The sequence below is a fragment of the Neofelis nebulosa genome, chromosome X, assembly GCF_028018385.1.
Source record: "Neofelis nebulosa isolate mNeoNeb1 chromosome X, mNeoNeb1.pri, whole genome shotgun sequence".
In the NCBI taxonomy this organism is placed as follows: Eukaryota; Metazoa; Chordata; class Mammalia; order Carnivora; family Felidae; genus Neofelis; species Neofelis nebulosa.
The window spans coordinates 59,000,788-59,016,050 of NC_080800.1; the positions used below are offsets into that span (position 1 = coordinate 59,000,788).

At 42.4% G+C, this 15,263-nt stretch overlaps 1 protein-coding gene across 7 annotated transcripts in view; it reads left to right on the forward strand.

The window, feature by feature from the left end:
* The window catches only part of DLG3 (discs large MAGUK scaffold protein 3), a 58,145-nt gene that overhangs the window by 20,897 nt on the left and 21,985 nt on the right, over positions 1-15,263 (forward strand). For all 7 annotated transcript variants that reach the window (XM_058714830.1, XM_058714831.1, XM_058714828.1 and 4 more), the window contains one exon: positions 9,498-9,612. In XM_058714830.1, the coding sequence (XP_058570813.1) occupies positions 9,498-9,612 (115 nt within the window). The remainder of the gene's footprint in view (positions 1-9,497; positions 9,613-15,263) is intronic.

The window sequence follows — 15,263 nt, forward strand, 5'->3', positions numbered from 1 at the left end:
AATCGGAAGCAGGCTCCAGGCTCTGAGCTGTCCGCACAGAGTCCGACGTGGGGCTTGAACTCACAGACTGAGAGATCATGACCTGAGCTGAAGTCGGACACTCAACCGACTGAGCCACCCGGGCGCTCCTCAGTAGCATTTATTACATATAAATAAAACATCATTTCCCTACTGTTTTGAAGTCCCACTTTAATCTTTTATTTCATACACACACACACACAATTTGGATTTTGGGTTTCTTATTCTCTTCTGTAATATTTTACTCTGGAATTATCAGTTACTGAAAAGTGGCCACAGATGACCACATTAACAGGAAGAGGCTTTCTCTAGGTCCCATTTTCTGGGTTCCTTCTACAGAAACTTGACACGGAAAATCAGTTGATACCCCAATAAAGATTACCAGTGGATTTGTGATCCTGTCAGAGTGACTACTCTGAAGAACATTTGACTCTAGATTCTCAGTTGACCTGGTAAAATGTAGAAATCTTTGAACATTAACTCAGGTTAGCAAGCTTAGTCATAAAATGTGTTTCAGTCACCATGTTGTAGCATCTCTGTTATGTGGGAAAGATTGTTGAGGATGAGATTACCCACTACCTTGAGAGCAGGGAAAGGTATATTCTGACTTCATTCTCATGTTTTCTGGATGAGGTTTTTGTCTTGGGGTGGTTCTTACATACAATTTGACTTATGGGTAAAGGAGCTAAAGGCTTTGTTAATCTTGCAGTTGAATATACTACATGAAGTTCCTTTGAAATAGAGAAAAGGCCCTATTTGAGGGTTTTACCCCAGTCTGCTGGGTCACCTGGGATAGGTGATAAGGACCAATGGCAAGGTCCTGTGAATAACTTTTTCTTAGCTTGATGTGAGATCAAAGCATTTTTCACTCTACTCATTTCAGACCAGGTGGCTGAATGTCATGAAACCTTTATATACTATAGCACTTTCACTCAGTAGCTCTTCCTACATCCTCAGTAAGCTCTTTGGGGGACAGAGACAACCAGTCTCTATATAGGGATAAACTGGAATCTTTCATGGCATGCTGATCTGGCATGTCTTGTTTTCTATTTCATTTCCAGTATCAGGATGCTATCCAGAACCCTGGCTATGTGTGTGTATGGCTGAGGAAGCACACTGTGGCAGTGCAGGGACCAGAACAATGACACTGAGGTGTCTGTTCTGGGTTAGTCATAGTTCTGAGCCCGTTGTTCTAAAAGTAGAGCAGAAATTATTTTCCTTCAAGCAATATTTGCTCATATTGAGGCCTCTTTGCCACTTTTCTGCCTCTCACATAGCCTTAAGAAAAAAAAATTTTTTTGCAATTTCTACCCATTGATTTGGTATTATTTTTGACCCAGAGAACTTAGGATTATTTGCAGATGTGAAGATTTCCTTCTTATAGATCATATTTAGAAATTAAATTAGACTCATCCTAGGTTTGATTCCTTATAGACCTCATTGTCTTAGTCATAAAATCATAATTATGTCAAAAATAGAAGGGACCTGAGGAATTGACTAGTTTTAGAGGTCTTAGATTCTTTAATTAGTAGACCCCATAATTAAAAACTTAACCCAAGTAGAGGCACCTGGGTGGCTTAGTTGGTTAAGCATCCAGCTCTTGGTTTTGGCTCAGGTCATGATCTCACAGTACGTGAGTTCAAGCCTCGCGTCGAGCTCTACGCAAACAGTGCAGAGCCTGCTTGGGATTCTCTCTCTCCCCCACCCCCCTGCCCCTCATTCACTCTCTCTCTCCCTTTCTCTCAAATAACTAAAAACAAAATCAAAATGAAAAAAATAAAAACTAACCCAAGCAATAGGCTTCATATTATTTTTCTAGAGACCAGTTTGTGATTGTAGAAACATGCTATTTGGCTACTCATATACTTACCTGCATAATGACAGATATCTTCCTGATGGATTTATTTTACTTTCAGCTCCATCCATTTCTTTGGAAAACATGAGCTATATTGTTGAGACAGATGCTTGTAATTCAAGCAGTCCTGAGGGTTTGCACTCCAAAGGCAACTGTAGAAACCTAACATACCATTCATACTCATCAAAATCTGTGACTCTCATGAGGTGGTTGTTTCATTTTCACCACAGTTCTGTACATTTTCACAATGGGTGATTCCCTTGAGCTCATGGCAGCTCAGCTAATGGCAAACAAGAGCTGTGTGAGTTTGAGATTTGAACATCTGTACTTCTGTAAGAATAAATGAACCTTTGGGCAGCTATCAACTTATTTGGAGTTTCTAGCTAATCAATATACATGCTGTTATTCAGCCCTGTCTTCCCTGCCTAGTATTTGTGTGGGGACTCAAGGTCAGGAAGTTACATTTCTTTTTTGTGTGTCTTCCTACTGTTGCTACCTGTCACAGTCCGTGTGTCTGAAGTCTGTCATCCAGTTGTCTCCCCAGCTTTGTTGTCATTTCCACATTTGATAGGCATGGCTTTTATTTTATTTTGTACCATTTCCCTTTTCTATCGTCATTCAAATAATTGGTAGTCTGTACCACATGCAGAATAAGCACCCTTTGTTGGTACCATTTGTTTCCTATCTCTACAACATTTTCCTACCCATAATCAAATAGGCCCAAATAAATGTTCTGTGGGTTGAGAAACTGAGCCCCTTTCAGCTTTTCTGAATTAGTGACAAATGTCATTTTTTATTCTGAGGACAATTTTGTCATTAGGAAAGCAGATGGATTTGAGAGCAAAGTCTTAGAGGGGAGATGGATTTGGAGGCTTGGATGTGTGTCTAGTTCATATTAGTGAAAATTGCAGTTTCAATCCCCTTTGATGGTTTATTAGGCTATTAAGTAGATCTTGAAACCTCTGACATGTCAGAGTTTTGCATAAATGCTTTGTGGTTTTGTTGGCCAGTTTTTAGCATTTTTGGGTGGGTGGAAGGAGAAAGTTTTGTACTTTTTCTTACCTTAGTTCCCGAGGAGCCAGAACTGAGAATTAGTGTCCGGGTTTGTCCTGTCAGATCTTTATCATGAGTTAACACATTCAATAAAAGTTTGTTGACTCAACAAGGGTGCCGATTGCCAAACTTTGAGAAGGAAACAAAAACCACATCAAGGAGCTTATAATTTTGTAAAGGAAATGACATCACAAATTCTGGGCACTGGATTTTAAAAGGGAGAAATAGTACAGGGTCTGGAAACCATGTTAGATGAAGAATACTTACAGAAGTAACAATGTTTAGCCTGGAGAAGGGATAGCTGATTTTGAGGCCATGGTGACTATTCTTTATTATGGCTGATGTTATTGTACTTTTTCCTGGTCTTTCAGGGAAAAACTCAGAACCCTTTGATCCATTCCTCCAATCAGATATCAAATTTTATCTCTTTTAGTTCCAACATATTTCTTGATTCTTGTTCCTTCTTTGTATTCTCAATTGCCCCCTGCTGTGTCAGGCCTTTCAGGTCATTGTCTCTATTAGAAGAGGTTTCTGGTCTCTGTTATTTCTCTCTGTCCTCCATTCTATATTACATTCCCAGAATAATCTTCCCCCAAACCTAGTTCTGATTGTTATCACGTCCCTATTTAAACACTTAACAGTGGTTCCCCTAGCCTAGTAAGAAAAGTCTTATCTAGTCAGGCCCCACGCATTTCCATTGCCTTCGCTATTTTAGATCTCGACTTGTAACACTGAGGCTCCAGTGTGGGGAGGGAGGGGTCCACGAGCTGATTCTGTGCCCTCTGATAGTCCTGTGCCCTTCGTGGGAGAATCTTACGTGTGTTGGGATTTCACGGACAATGAGAGTTGTAAAATACCAGCTATAAGAAACTAGAGTACGTGATGGCATAGAGTTTTCACTAGCTTTATCACAATATTCACGATGAAGAATTATATTACATGGTAGCAGAAATAGGCATTTTTATGTGTTGCTTATATTTTATTTACCTCAAATTAAATTGTAGATATAGGGTAATAAATAAAATCCATCCATGCCTTTCACACACTTAAAAAAAAAATTCTTATCTCAAACTCTTACAATCTGGCCGCCCACCTTCCCCTGTTCATACTCTACCTTCTATTCAGGCTTATTCAGTATTCTTGGAACCTGCTCTAGGCTTTCCCAGCTCTTTGGCCTTCTTTAAACTATTCCTTCATACTACTATTATGAAGAAGAAATCCATCATTTTTTGTGTTGTTTTAGACACCAAAATTAGGACCAGCTGGCAAAAGAGATGGCTCTTAACCCAAGAATTTTCTCCTGAATACTGTTGTCTAATAATGAACGAATAGAGAGCTTTCCAAAGTTGGACATTTTTGAGCAGGGGTTACTTATACTAGGGGCTGTAGGAACTAGAGAAAAAGAGAAAGCATGGTCCTTTGCTGTTAAGAAACTTAAATCTACATGTGAGGCACCACACTTTGTCTCCCCACAATAGCCAATGTGATACACACACACCCCTGATCATGTCATCTGTTTAAAATCTTTGAATAGCTTCTTCCTATCACTCAGGATAATCAAGAGAAAATGAAGAGGCAAAATCAACAGTAAGGCAAGAACAGTGAAATTTAGAAAGAGGTGGATTGAGGAAGCAATTAGGAGCAAACATCATCAGTACTTGAGGAAACACTGATTGTGTGCAGGGGAAAGGGGGGGTTGCTTATAGTAACAGGGAGGTTATCAAGTAGGGGAAGCACAGTGGTCAAGTCTAGAGGTAAGTATTTCCAGAGTGCATGTAGAGCATCATATAGGTGGTAGCACAAGCCTTTTGAATCAGCAGCTCCACCCACAGGAGGCTGATCTTTTCTGTGATTATGCAGGGAGAAAATTTGAGGTTCCCCTTTGTCTTTGTCCATTCCAGAATACAATCTTGCCTTTATTTTTGCCAAACCAAAAGTCTCATTGAAGTGTTTTTCCCCACACAAAAAAGATCAATCTATCCTCAAAGGTAGATTCTGCCTCTACTTCTTCAGAAACAGAAAAGCTGCTGGAAGCTTTAGAATAGCAATTTATCCTCACTTCCAGTCATAAAGGTTTCAGAAGGTTGGGGTTCAGTTTGGTAGTGCCAGTCAAATGTTTTTGTGTGCATATAATTTGACCCTGCAGTTTTACTTTGAGAAATCTATTCTATAGAAATGCTCAAATATACAGTGCAGCGTTGAGGGTAATATTAAAAATTGTAAACAATTTATGGGCACCTGGGTGGCTCAGGTCATGATCCCAGGGTCATGGGATCAAGCCCCATGTTGGGCTCCGCACTCAGTATGGAGCCTGCTTAAGATTCTCTCTCTCCCCCTCTGCCTCTCTCCTCTCCTGATGCATGCTTACACACGCACACGCTCTCTCAAATAAAAAATAAAAATAAATGTAAAAAATTGTAAACAATTTAAATGCACATCAGTTTGGATATGACTGAATAAATTATGCTCTATCTATAATATGAAATACTCTGCACTATTAAAAAGAATGATATAGATCTCTATGTAGTGACATGGATGGGTTTCCATGACTTATTAGAGGATGAAAAAAAGTTGATTTATGGGAATCTGTATGAGTTGTGAATATATGTATATAAATAATATATACAGGGAAGTAAGTTGAGAAGGATACATGCTAGAAATACTAACTGGTTACTTTTGGGTAGTGGGGTGGGGTAGTGATATAGGAATGTCTAAAGGAAAAAGTTAAAGATTCTTAAAAATCATGTGCTACTATTATAAAAAAGTGTAAAACTCATCAGCTTTCTTTGCAGGCATATTGGACAGAGGCCTCTAGCACTTTCCTTTCCCGTGGGATTTGCAATTGTATTGCCAATTTTTTTGAGAATTTTCCAGCCCTCTTGCCCTATCTTCCTTTTCATACACAGTGCAGGATAGCTACCTTATCTTTTCCCTAAACTAACAAAACAAAACTCAATTTTGTAAGCCAAGACCAGCAGTTTCAAACTTTACTGGACATCAGAATCGCCTTGATGTTTGGTGAAAATGCAGATTCATGGGCCTGCTGAATAGATTCTGAGTCAGTGCGTCTGGGGTTGGATCCAAAATCCTGATCTTTCAGAGGCATCCCAGGTGGTCAGTGAGAAACCCTGTTTCAGGGAATGACGTCTGATTGTGCCCCCACCCCCTCATTTCTCTCTCCATGATTAGCAAAGGGAACAAGGGAGTGATGACTCACTGTGGATATCTTTGTGGGTCACAAATGATTGGGTTCATCTGAATGGGAAAAATGAATAAAACACAGTTTAGTAGACTTGAGAGTTAAGTAATAAGTGTTGGTTCTTTAAAGTAGCCTATTTGAAGTGGGGACCTTTGGGTTGGAGGCTGGTCTGGTGGGCAGTGACTAGGCAGTGACTTCAGCCTAGGAGATGCCTTCCAGCAATGGCTTCATTAGTTATAAGTGGAAGAGGGGAGGAGGGACCTTGACAAACTGTGAGGTTTCAGAATTCAGATGTTTTGTTCTTTGTTTTTTTTTTTTTTAATTTTTTTATCATTTATTTATTTTTGAGACAGAGAGAGACAGAGCATGAACAGGAGAGGGTCAGAGAGACAGGGAGACACAGAATCTGAGAATTCAGATGTTTTTTAAGTGGAGCTTTTGTCCTTGGAAAATGATGCTTCTAATATTAAGATGAGGTACTATCTATCTTAAGACTATTCTAAATGGGTTTTTTTTGTTAGAATTATTTTTTTCTTTGTTATACACAAAGTCTGTTAATCAGATGCCCACTGTGGGTTATTAACATCACAAAAGGGTGTTTAAAAACCATACACCCCAATTGCTCACCCCAGTTAACCTTGGGAATAAAAGTAAATGGGAGTACTTCTTAACTACCTTTCCAAGCCCTCAGTGAAACTGGCAGCCATCAGTTAAATAAACCATTAGGTTTATTAGTTTGAGAACAGAAGCACCAACTTGGGCACAGTTTTCTAATTTGCTCCTCATTTACCCAACAATCATTTATTCGGAGGCTACTTTGTGCTTGGTGGACATTAGGTAATTCTACAAATAAAAGCCAGAGACTGATGGGTAGGCTGGAAGTCTAAGGGTTCATCTGAATGGGAAAAAAATGAATAAAACACAATTTAATAGACTTGAAAGCTTAGTAGCACATAGAAAACAGAAAGTGGATCCCTTAAAGCAACAGCCTTGTTCTCTTTCTGTAGTCTATTTTAAGTGGGCCCTCTGGCCCAGCATTATCAACCTCCTATTAGGAGCTCTGAGGAAATAGTGGTTTGGTGGTTGTTTTTTTAAAGGATTTTTAAAGAAACGTAGTTACTAAGCAACTGCAATGACCTGGTACTAAGTTGGAGTTCAGCAGGCAAGTCAATTCCAAAGAAGGGAATACATAAACAAGTTGTGAGATGGGGGAAGAATGGCTTACAGATAGATTTGGTATATATTTTTGGGGTGCGTGGGTGGCTCAGTTGGTTAAGCGTCCGACTTCAGCTCAGGTCATGATCTCATGGTTCATGAGTTCGAGCCCTGCATCAGGCTCTGTGCTGACAGCTCAGAGCCTGGAGCCAGCTCTGGATTCTATGTCTCCCCCTCTCTCTTTGCCCCTCCCCTGCTTGTGTGCTCTCTCGCTCTCAAAAATAAATAAACATTAAAAAAAGATTTGTTATCTATTTTTTCTGGGTTCAATTCATATTTCTGCCTTCTACTTTATCTTCCCCAAGAAAGAGCTGCCTGGTCAGAAATCTCTTTGTCTCACCAAGTTCTCCTCCTAGCGGGTGAGGAGGACTGAGTGAGGAGGATGACCAGAAAGGAGCAACTAGAGGGCCAGGGTGGAGGGCTGAGCTCTGGAGTAGGGCCAGTTCCCCAGGCAGGCAGAGAGGTAGACGGCCCCGCTGCTGCACTCTTGGGCAGTCCAGGGTTTCTATGACAGATTGGTCACCACCCTCTGCATTTAGATTGCGACGCCTCATTGATATTGATGTGTTGCCTTGTAACCCTCAGATCGGGGACATTGTCCAGCTGCTGTCTTTTTCCCCCAACACTTAATGGGTGAGTCAGTGACTTAACTGCTTCCTGCAGGATTTCAGGGACTGGAGTAGGTAATGAGGACAAATCACCATTAACACCAGTGTGTGATGAATGAAGAAATGGCTAAATGGCATGGATTTAGCCGGTTGGCTTCATTGGTACCAGAGTGAACAAAAAGAAACTTTGTTGAGGATCTGTGTGAATTAGAACTCCTTCCATCCCCTTAAGGCTTTTTAGCATTTCCCTTTATAGCCGGCTGAAGGTCAGGTTGCTTTGCTGAGGGAAGGGGAGTGTCAGGTGTTGGAACAGGTGTTTTGTTTTCTGCCTGTAGAGTCATACAGACTAGATGGGGATGCTTCTTGCCAGCCCTATATGGTGCATGAAAATGCTTTTGTGGAATTCTTTTTCCCTGGAAATATGTTTGGTTTTTTAAAACAGTTCCACAACCTTCAACCCCAACTATCAGTTCTGTTTTCCTTTGAAATCATCTTGTCATAATGAGGTATGCCTATTTTCTACCATTTTCACAGCCTGTGCTTTAGATATATCCCATTTTATGCAGCCAGTACAGACCTGAAAAATGCTGTGTATGTGTTGGGTAGGGGGAATAAAAAGGTGAATATCATATTTTAAATGTACTAGGAGAATGTCACAGCAAAGCATCCCTATAAAAAAGCCTCTTAAAATAATTGTACGGTTAGGGAGCTTTCCTCCATCAGGTTTTCTTAAGTTCAGTGTAAATCTGTAGTTGCCTTTCCAGAGTGATAAGGCTGTTTCGAGGCTGTTGTGATGGTATTAGTGGCCTATAAAGCTGGGCATATGGACTTACAACCTCACGGACTAGATGATTTTGGAGGAGAGAGGTGACAGCAGATTTCTTGGTTTGGGAGAATTTCTGTTTTAATGTTTGTTACTGAAACCAAAGACCCTGTTTGTTAAAAGGGAAGATTTTCTTATCTGATTGTGAGGTTTGTTTGTTTTTACCTTTGTGTCATGAGTTCAATCTCCACCCCCACCCCCAACCTCCAAAAACAAAGTCATCTGGAAACGAGTCATCTCCCTTGCCTAACAATGATCTAATGGCCTCAGGTCCTTCCCAGCCCCTCCACCCTGTGTCTCAGGGCCATCTGTTCTCTGCAATCCACTTTTTGGGAAAGTCTCCTTTCCCATCTGCTCTCCTTGGGCCTTAGTGCCCGGCTCCAAAGATTTATGAAGGCTGCACTGGAGCGCTTTCCAGTTGTTGTTGTGTGTTGTTGGTTTTTTTTAATGATACATGAGATTTCAAGGCAGATAAAAGCTTTTTCCACTTGATATATCTAAATGTTATTCCTTTTTCAGGTGTGTTTCTTCTTTCTCTTAGTTGGGGGCTGGAAAGAAGTCTGTGCTTGGAGGAAGGACTCTACTTATCAAAGCAGAGACTGACTGTGTTGGCTGTGGCTGCTTTGAAGTCAAGTGTCCTCCTGGCTCTTTAGCCACTGGCACACAGGCTTGGTGCGGTTTCTTGGGTTCATTCTTTTCCTGTCTGTTCCCTTGTCTCCCTGACAGAGTACAGTCGCTTTGAATCGAAGATACATGACTTGCGAGAACAAATGATGAACAGCAGCATGAGCTCTGGGTCTGGGTCCCTCCGAACAAGTGAGAAGAGGTCTTTGTATGTCAGGTAAGTCACACTTCGGAGCACCAGGCCTTGTGCTGCACGAGGGGAGCTTTGTGCCAACACAGCCCTTCCTGTTTAACTAGTGGGGTAGGGAGTGTGTACTCCCAGTACTAAAGCAACATTGTGTACTGTATGCTCAGGTTGTGTACTTTATGGTCAGTGTTTCTCCCTTTTACGAGCTGGCTTCTTCCTCTTTGCTCATGAATGACTCAGTACGAGAAACTTTGACTTTGCTCTAATTGTAAAAGACTATTGAGTGATTATTGCTAGTCAGTATTCAAATAGCACTCAAATGTTCAGAGTCCTTTGCTTGCATTCTGTGATTTGAGGAGAAAGCTTGGCATTCCCTCCCTTCCACATATGCATAGTAGACATCAGGATTTGTATCTGAGCATATCAGCTATCACTCTATTCTGGTCGAAGGTCTTTTACAGGAGACCAAAAACTGACAGGTTGCTGCTTCTGGGTCCTTTTTTTTTAATGTCTTTATTTTTGAGAGAGAGAGAGAGAGAGAGAGAATCTGAAGCAGGCTCCAGGCTCTGAGCTGTCAGCACAGAGCCTGACTTGGGGCTCAAACTCACAAACCACGAGATCATGACCTGAGACGAAGTCAGACACTTAACCGACTGAGCCACCCAGGTGCCCCAGGGTCTTTTTTTTTTAATGGTGTTTTGTTGCTCCCTGCTGTGCTGGTCTGCTGTATTTAAATCATGGGACATGGGATGCAATGGTGTATGGTTCCCAGGAAGGGTGGGTAGAGGGAATGGATATATAGCATTGAGTGTATTGCTGCTGAAAGCTATTCTGAGATACTGCCCAAGGTTGAGCTGTTGACCCTTGAGGCCCATTATGATACTTTGTCAGGTCAAAGTACAAACCTCTTGGGGAGTTGGACTGCTAAATGAACACTATGGACTCCTCGTTAGAATTAGGGATAGTTTTCTTCTTCCTGTCCAAGCTTCTTGGCAAAACTCCAAACAGTGTGGTGCAAGTACATATTGTATCTCTCCAAGGTTAAAATCCTTAGAGTAAGAGGTGGTGGGATTCCTCCCCTGAGCCAGAGATAGTCGCGCGCGCGCGCGTGCGTGCGTGCGTGCGTGCGTGCGTGTGTGTAATGCTTAGGTGTGGACTTGTATTAAACTCTTGGGTTGAACTTTTCTGGTGGCCTCTGATACATGCTGGGGGAGGTTAGGAAGGAAGGCTACATTTGCTGATTGCCTGGCAGTGGGACAACTGGTCTGTCTTTGGGGTTTGACTCGATGCTAGCCAGTGGATATAAATGCTAATTGCAGTTCTTGTCATGGTGCTTCATTTTCTTTTCCCTCAGTTGGTAGTCCCTGACACTACTGCAGAGAGCCGAGCCAAGGGAGCCCAGCTTTGAGTCTGAAGCCCACTAGAACCCTTCATGGTTCTTTTTAAAAAATGAACCCCCTAGGGGCGCCTGGGTGGCGCAGTCGGTTAAGCGTCCGACTTCAGCCAGGTCACGATCTCGCGGTCTGTGAGTTCGAGCCCCGCGTCAGGCTCTGGGCTGATGGCTCGGAGCCTGGAGCCTGTTTCCGATTCTGTGTCTCCCTCTCTCTCTGCCCCTCCCCCGTTCATGCTCAGTCTCTCTCTGTCCCAAAAATAAATAAAAAACGTTGAAAAAAAATTTTAAAAAAATAAATAAATAAAATAAAATAAAAATAAAAAATGAACCCTCAACTTCACTGGTTGTTTGTTGAGAGCAGCTTTCTTCACATTTGCCGTGCTCACCTCCTGCTGTGAAGGGAGGAGAGCTGGAGGAAGGCTGGGCTAGTCACTGATGATCTTTTCAGTCTTCTGTTTTTTGTCACTAAGCCCCTGCTCTGGGTCTGCAGCCTAGATGCTGCGGCACTGACGGGGGAATCAGAAATGTGCTATTGCCCCCAGCAAGAGGGTAATACTTATGTGACTTGGTCAGGATTGTTCCGTTCCCGTGCTGCCAGCCCCCGCAGATGTGGCACTCCAGGGTGCGTGGGAAGCTGCTCTTTAGGCAAGACAGTTTCTTCAGAGAGCTTTATTTTTAGATTTCCTCTCTCCACCTATCCTGTGCTAGAGCTCTCCCTGCCTGGGTAGGGGGATTGGGGCATTAGCTCCTGACCTGGAACACCTAAAAGACTTAGAACAGCCTTCTCTGACCTGGGGAAGGGATACATCATGTCTAACTCTGGGGAGGAGGGTGGAGACTGCACTCTGTTTCTAGCAAATCAGTTTATACAGTTTATATCATCTGCCCCTAACCTTATCTAGATAACATCAGTGTCCTCTGAGGAGATTAAGTACTGTTTAGAACAATGAACATTTGTGATCACTAGAATTAATCAAGGGAAATGATATTTTATGGCTAAAGCAGTGAGCAGAGGTCTTTCGCTAAGCTAACCTCTCTACCAGAGCCTGGCTTGCTCTGTGCTGTTTCATGCCTGTTTGGCCTTCCATGCTGTACTTCGTCCCTATTGTTCAGTATGTATTCAAGTTTCTTCCATTCTTAAAAAGAAAAGAAAAACATTCCCTTGATACTAGTAGTCCCTTAAACTGTTATCTCTCTTCTGTTTACCACATTTGCTGAATTATGTGCCAAGAAACACTAGTTCCACAAGATGTTAAGTATTGTGTGCAAAATCAGTGGTTCAGTAAGTTGGGCCAATGCCATGTGAAAAGAGGAGAACAGAGTCTTTTACTGTGATTCATCTGCAGGAGGGTCTGCACTAGGCAGTGTTTCGCCAAAGGATAGGAGCATGGGAGCCTTATTTGGAGAAGTCCATCTTAAATCCATGTTGGGAAATGTTGGAGTCCTCTGTACCTACTCCTGCTATGTCTTCAAATCACCTCTCTTTCGGTAGGAAAGGAAGTGTGCATCTGCTTTTCAGCATGGTGGTGTGGTTCCAAGCAAGTCCGGAAGGCTCCGGAGGAGCAGAAGCTCAGCTCCGTCAGGGATCCACGGTGACCTCTTAGTCATCACATTCAATGACTGATTCACTGATTCTCTGCCATTGGTGTGACCTCTTCACCACATTTGTTCCCACAAATTACCTACTTGCTTCTTTAAAGGCTCTCTTTCTGTCTTGCTAACCATTCCTCAGTACCTTTCATTAGCTCTGCCCCCTAAATGGCAATGTCATTTATTTTTACAGCTTCAGATCCTGTTGTTGTATAAATGACATCCCTGATCTTTTTAGTGAACTCCAGACCTGCATATCAACTACTTGCTGGGCATGTGCATGAAGCTGCGCTCCCACAGTGTCTCAAACAAGCAGTGTGTTCAAAATTGAACCCCCCTCCACACCTACTGCTCCTCAATTTCCTTATCTAAGTTAATTGCATCACCCTGTCATGTGGAAAGGGGATTAGATTTGTTCTGTCACCCAAGGCAGATCTCAGCTCAACAGAAGGAAGAAAGAGCTAATGATTAAAACTGTCTGAAAATGGAATGGACTGCTTCCGGGGATAGTAAATTTGATCTTTTGTTACTGGAGGTGTTACAGGAAAGGCTGGGCACCCATTTGACTGGTTGTTGCAGAGGGGGTCAAAGCTAAAAGCAACGATCTGGACATAAGCTACTCAGAAGCTTTCACTAGTTCCCTAGTGTCTTTAGGATGAAGGCAAACTAACATTTAGGGAACATCTGTGCATTTGGGCCTTTGTTACTCTCTTTAAATTGGGATTAAATCCTTTAAATAATGCTACAAAGTACACATTATTCTCATTTTACAGGTGTGAAAACTGAGACTCCAGTTATATAGCCAAGAAGTTCCAAAACTGGAATTTGAACCTGGTTGTTCTGACCACAGAGTGTGGCTTTTTTCAGCATTTCCCAAACTTGGTGATAGGAATCTGCTGGCATGCTAATAAAAATACAGATATCTAGTCCCCCTCTTTTATAGTCTTGGATTCACTGGATTTGGGAAATGTATGGGTTTTGGGGTTTTTTTTAGTACTTGAAAGTTATATACATGTATTTTTAAATATAGGTTATTGTCAAATTGGCTAACATACAGTATATACAGTGCACTCTGGGGAGTTTTGGGGGTAGATTCCCGTGGTTCATCGCTGACGTACTACAGTGCTCACTCACCTGGTCATACGCTGTCTCTCCCTAGTAAAATAAACATTTAAAAAAATTTTTTTAAATGTTTTTAAATGTTTATTTTATGAGAGAGAGAAAGAGAGAGCGAGAGAGAGTGCACATGAGCAGGTGAGGGGCAGAGAAGGAGAATCCCAGGCATGCTCTGTGCTATCAGCACAGAACCTGATGTGGGGCTCCATCTCACGAACTGTGAGATCATGACCTGAGCCAACGTCAGGTGCTTAGCCAACTGAGCCACCCTGGCACCCCAAATGTATGTTTTTAACAAGCAATGTGAACACTCAGGAATAAGTGCTTGTTTGTCACAATAGGTATTTGTGTCTGTTTCGCTTGAACAGCTGAACATTACACTTACTTTATTTTTTTTTAATGTTTACTTATTTTTGAGAGAGAAAGAGAGACAGAGCACAGCAGGGAAGGAGCAGAGAGGGAGGGAGACACAGAATTCAAAGCCGGCTCCAGTCTCTGAGCTGTCAACACAGAGCCTGATGTAGGGTTTGAACTCACAAACCGCGAGATCATGACCTGAGCAGAAGTTTGACGCTTAACCAACTAAGCCACCCAGGCGCTCCACATTACACTTACTTTAGCTCCTACTATGTGGAAAGCAGGAAATCGCAGGGCTAAGAATTTGGGCATGGTTGGGGGGTAGATTCAAGGAAGCGGCACACGCAGTTCCTGCCCTCCAGTAGCTTGCCATCTACGCAGTAGACACTGAGCAGCAGGTGGTTGAAGTGAAGGAACCCTTTTCCATTGGGGTTTCACCTCTAATTCTTTTAGCTGTTGTTTTCCCTATGACATGTTTCTCCTCCTTTCCCTTCTCCTGAGTCTCTGTTCTCTGGTTTGCATGGGTTGCAAAGCTATTTTGAAGCAAATAGCACCTTCTTACAGCAACATGGAGGCTATAGCAGGTAAAGCCCTAGCGAGCTGCAGCTGTACTAATGAGAGGGGAGATGAGATTTGTAGAGCCTGGAGAGGAGAAAGAAGGAAAGATGACTGTGTTTGGAAAATGCAACTTGTTTTTAAAATCACTAGTGACTTAATGGAAAGACCTTCCCCACACTTCACCATACTAGACTCACTTCTTAAATGGTACAGGTAGGATGAGCAGAGCCCGTCTTTCTGCCTACTCTAGGGTCTTTGCTCTGTTATTGAACTTGCCTTCCACACTGGAAAAGTCCACAGAAATAGGTCGCTCTGGAGCCTCTTGCTCAGGGTCAGGATGGCTGGGTGTTTAACTCAGGTCATTCTGATGTGAAGGTACTACAAAAAGACACCGGGTAGGTGAGAGTTCCAGGAACCTCCAAGTTCTAAACTTGGATTTTCTTTTGTTTGTTTCTTGAGTGAATGAACAAAAGACCCTGTCGTCCAAAGGTTGCCAAGAGGCTTGAGAGTACATCTGTAGAAATGGCTTTTGCAAGTCTGTTCTGGCCAGGTGGGGTGCATTCTTCACAGCCACAGGGTGGCATCAGGCAGGCATTTTAGGAGTCCTGGCCTCCTGGCTGGCCATCTACCATCCCAGTCTTCTCCCCACTCTGGGAAGGAAATCCTT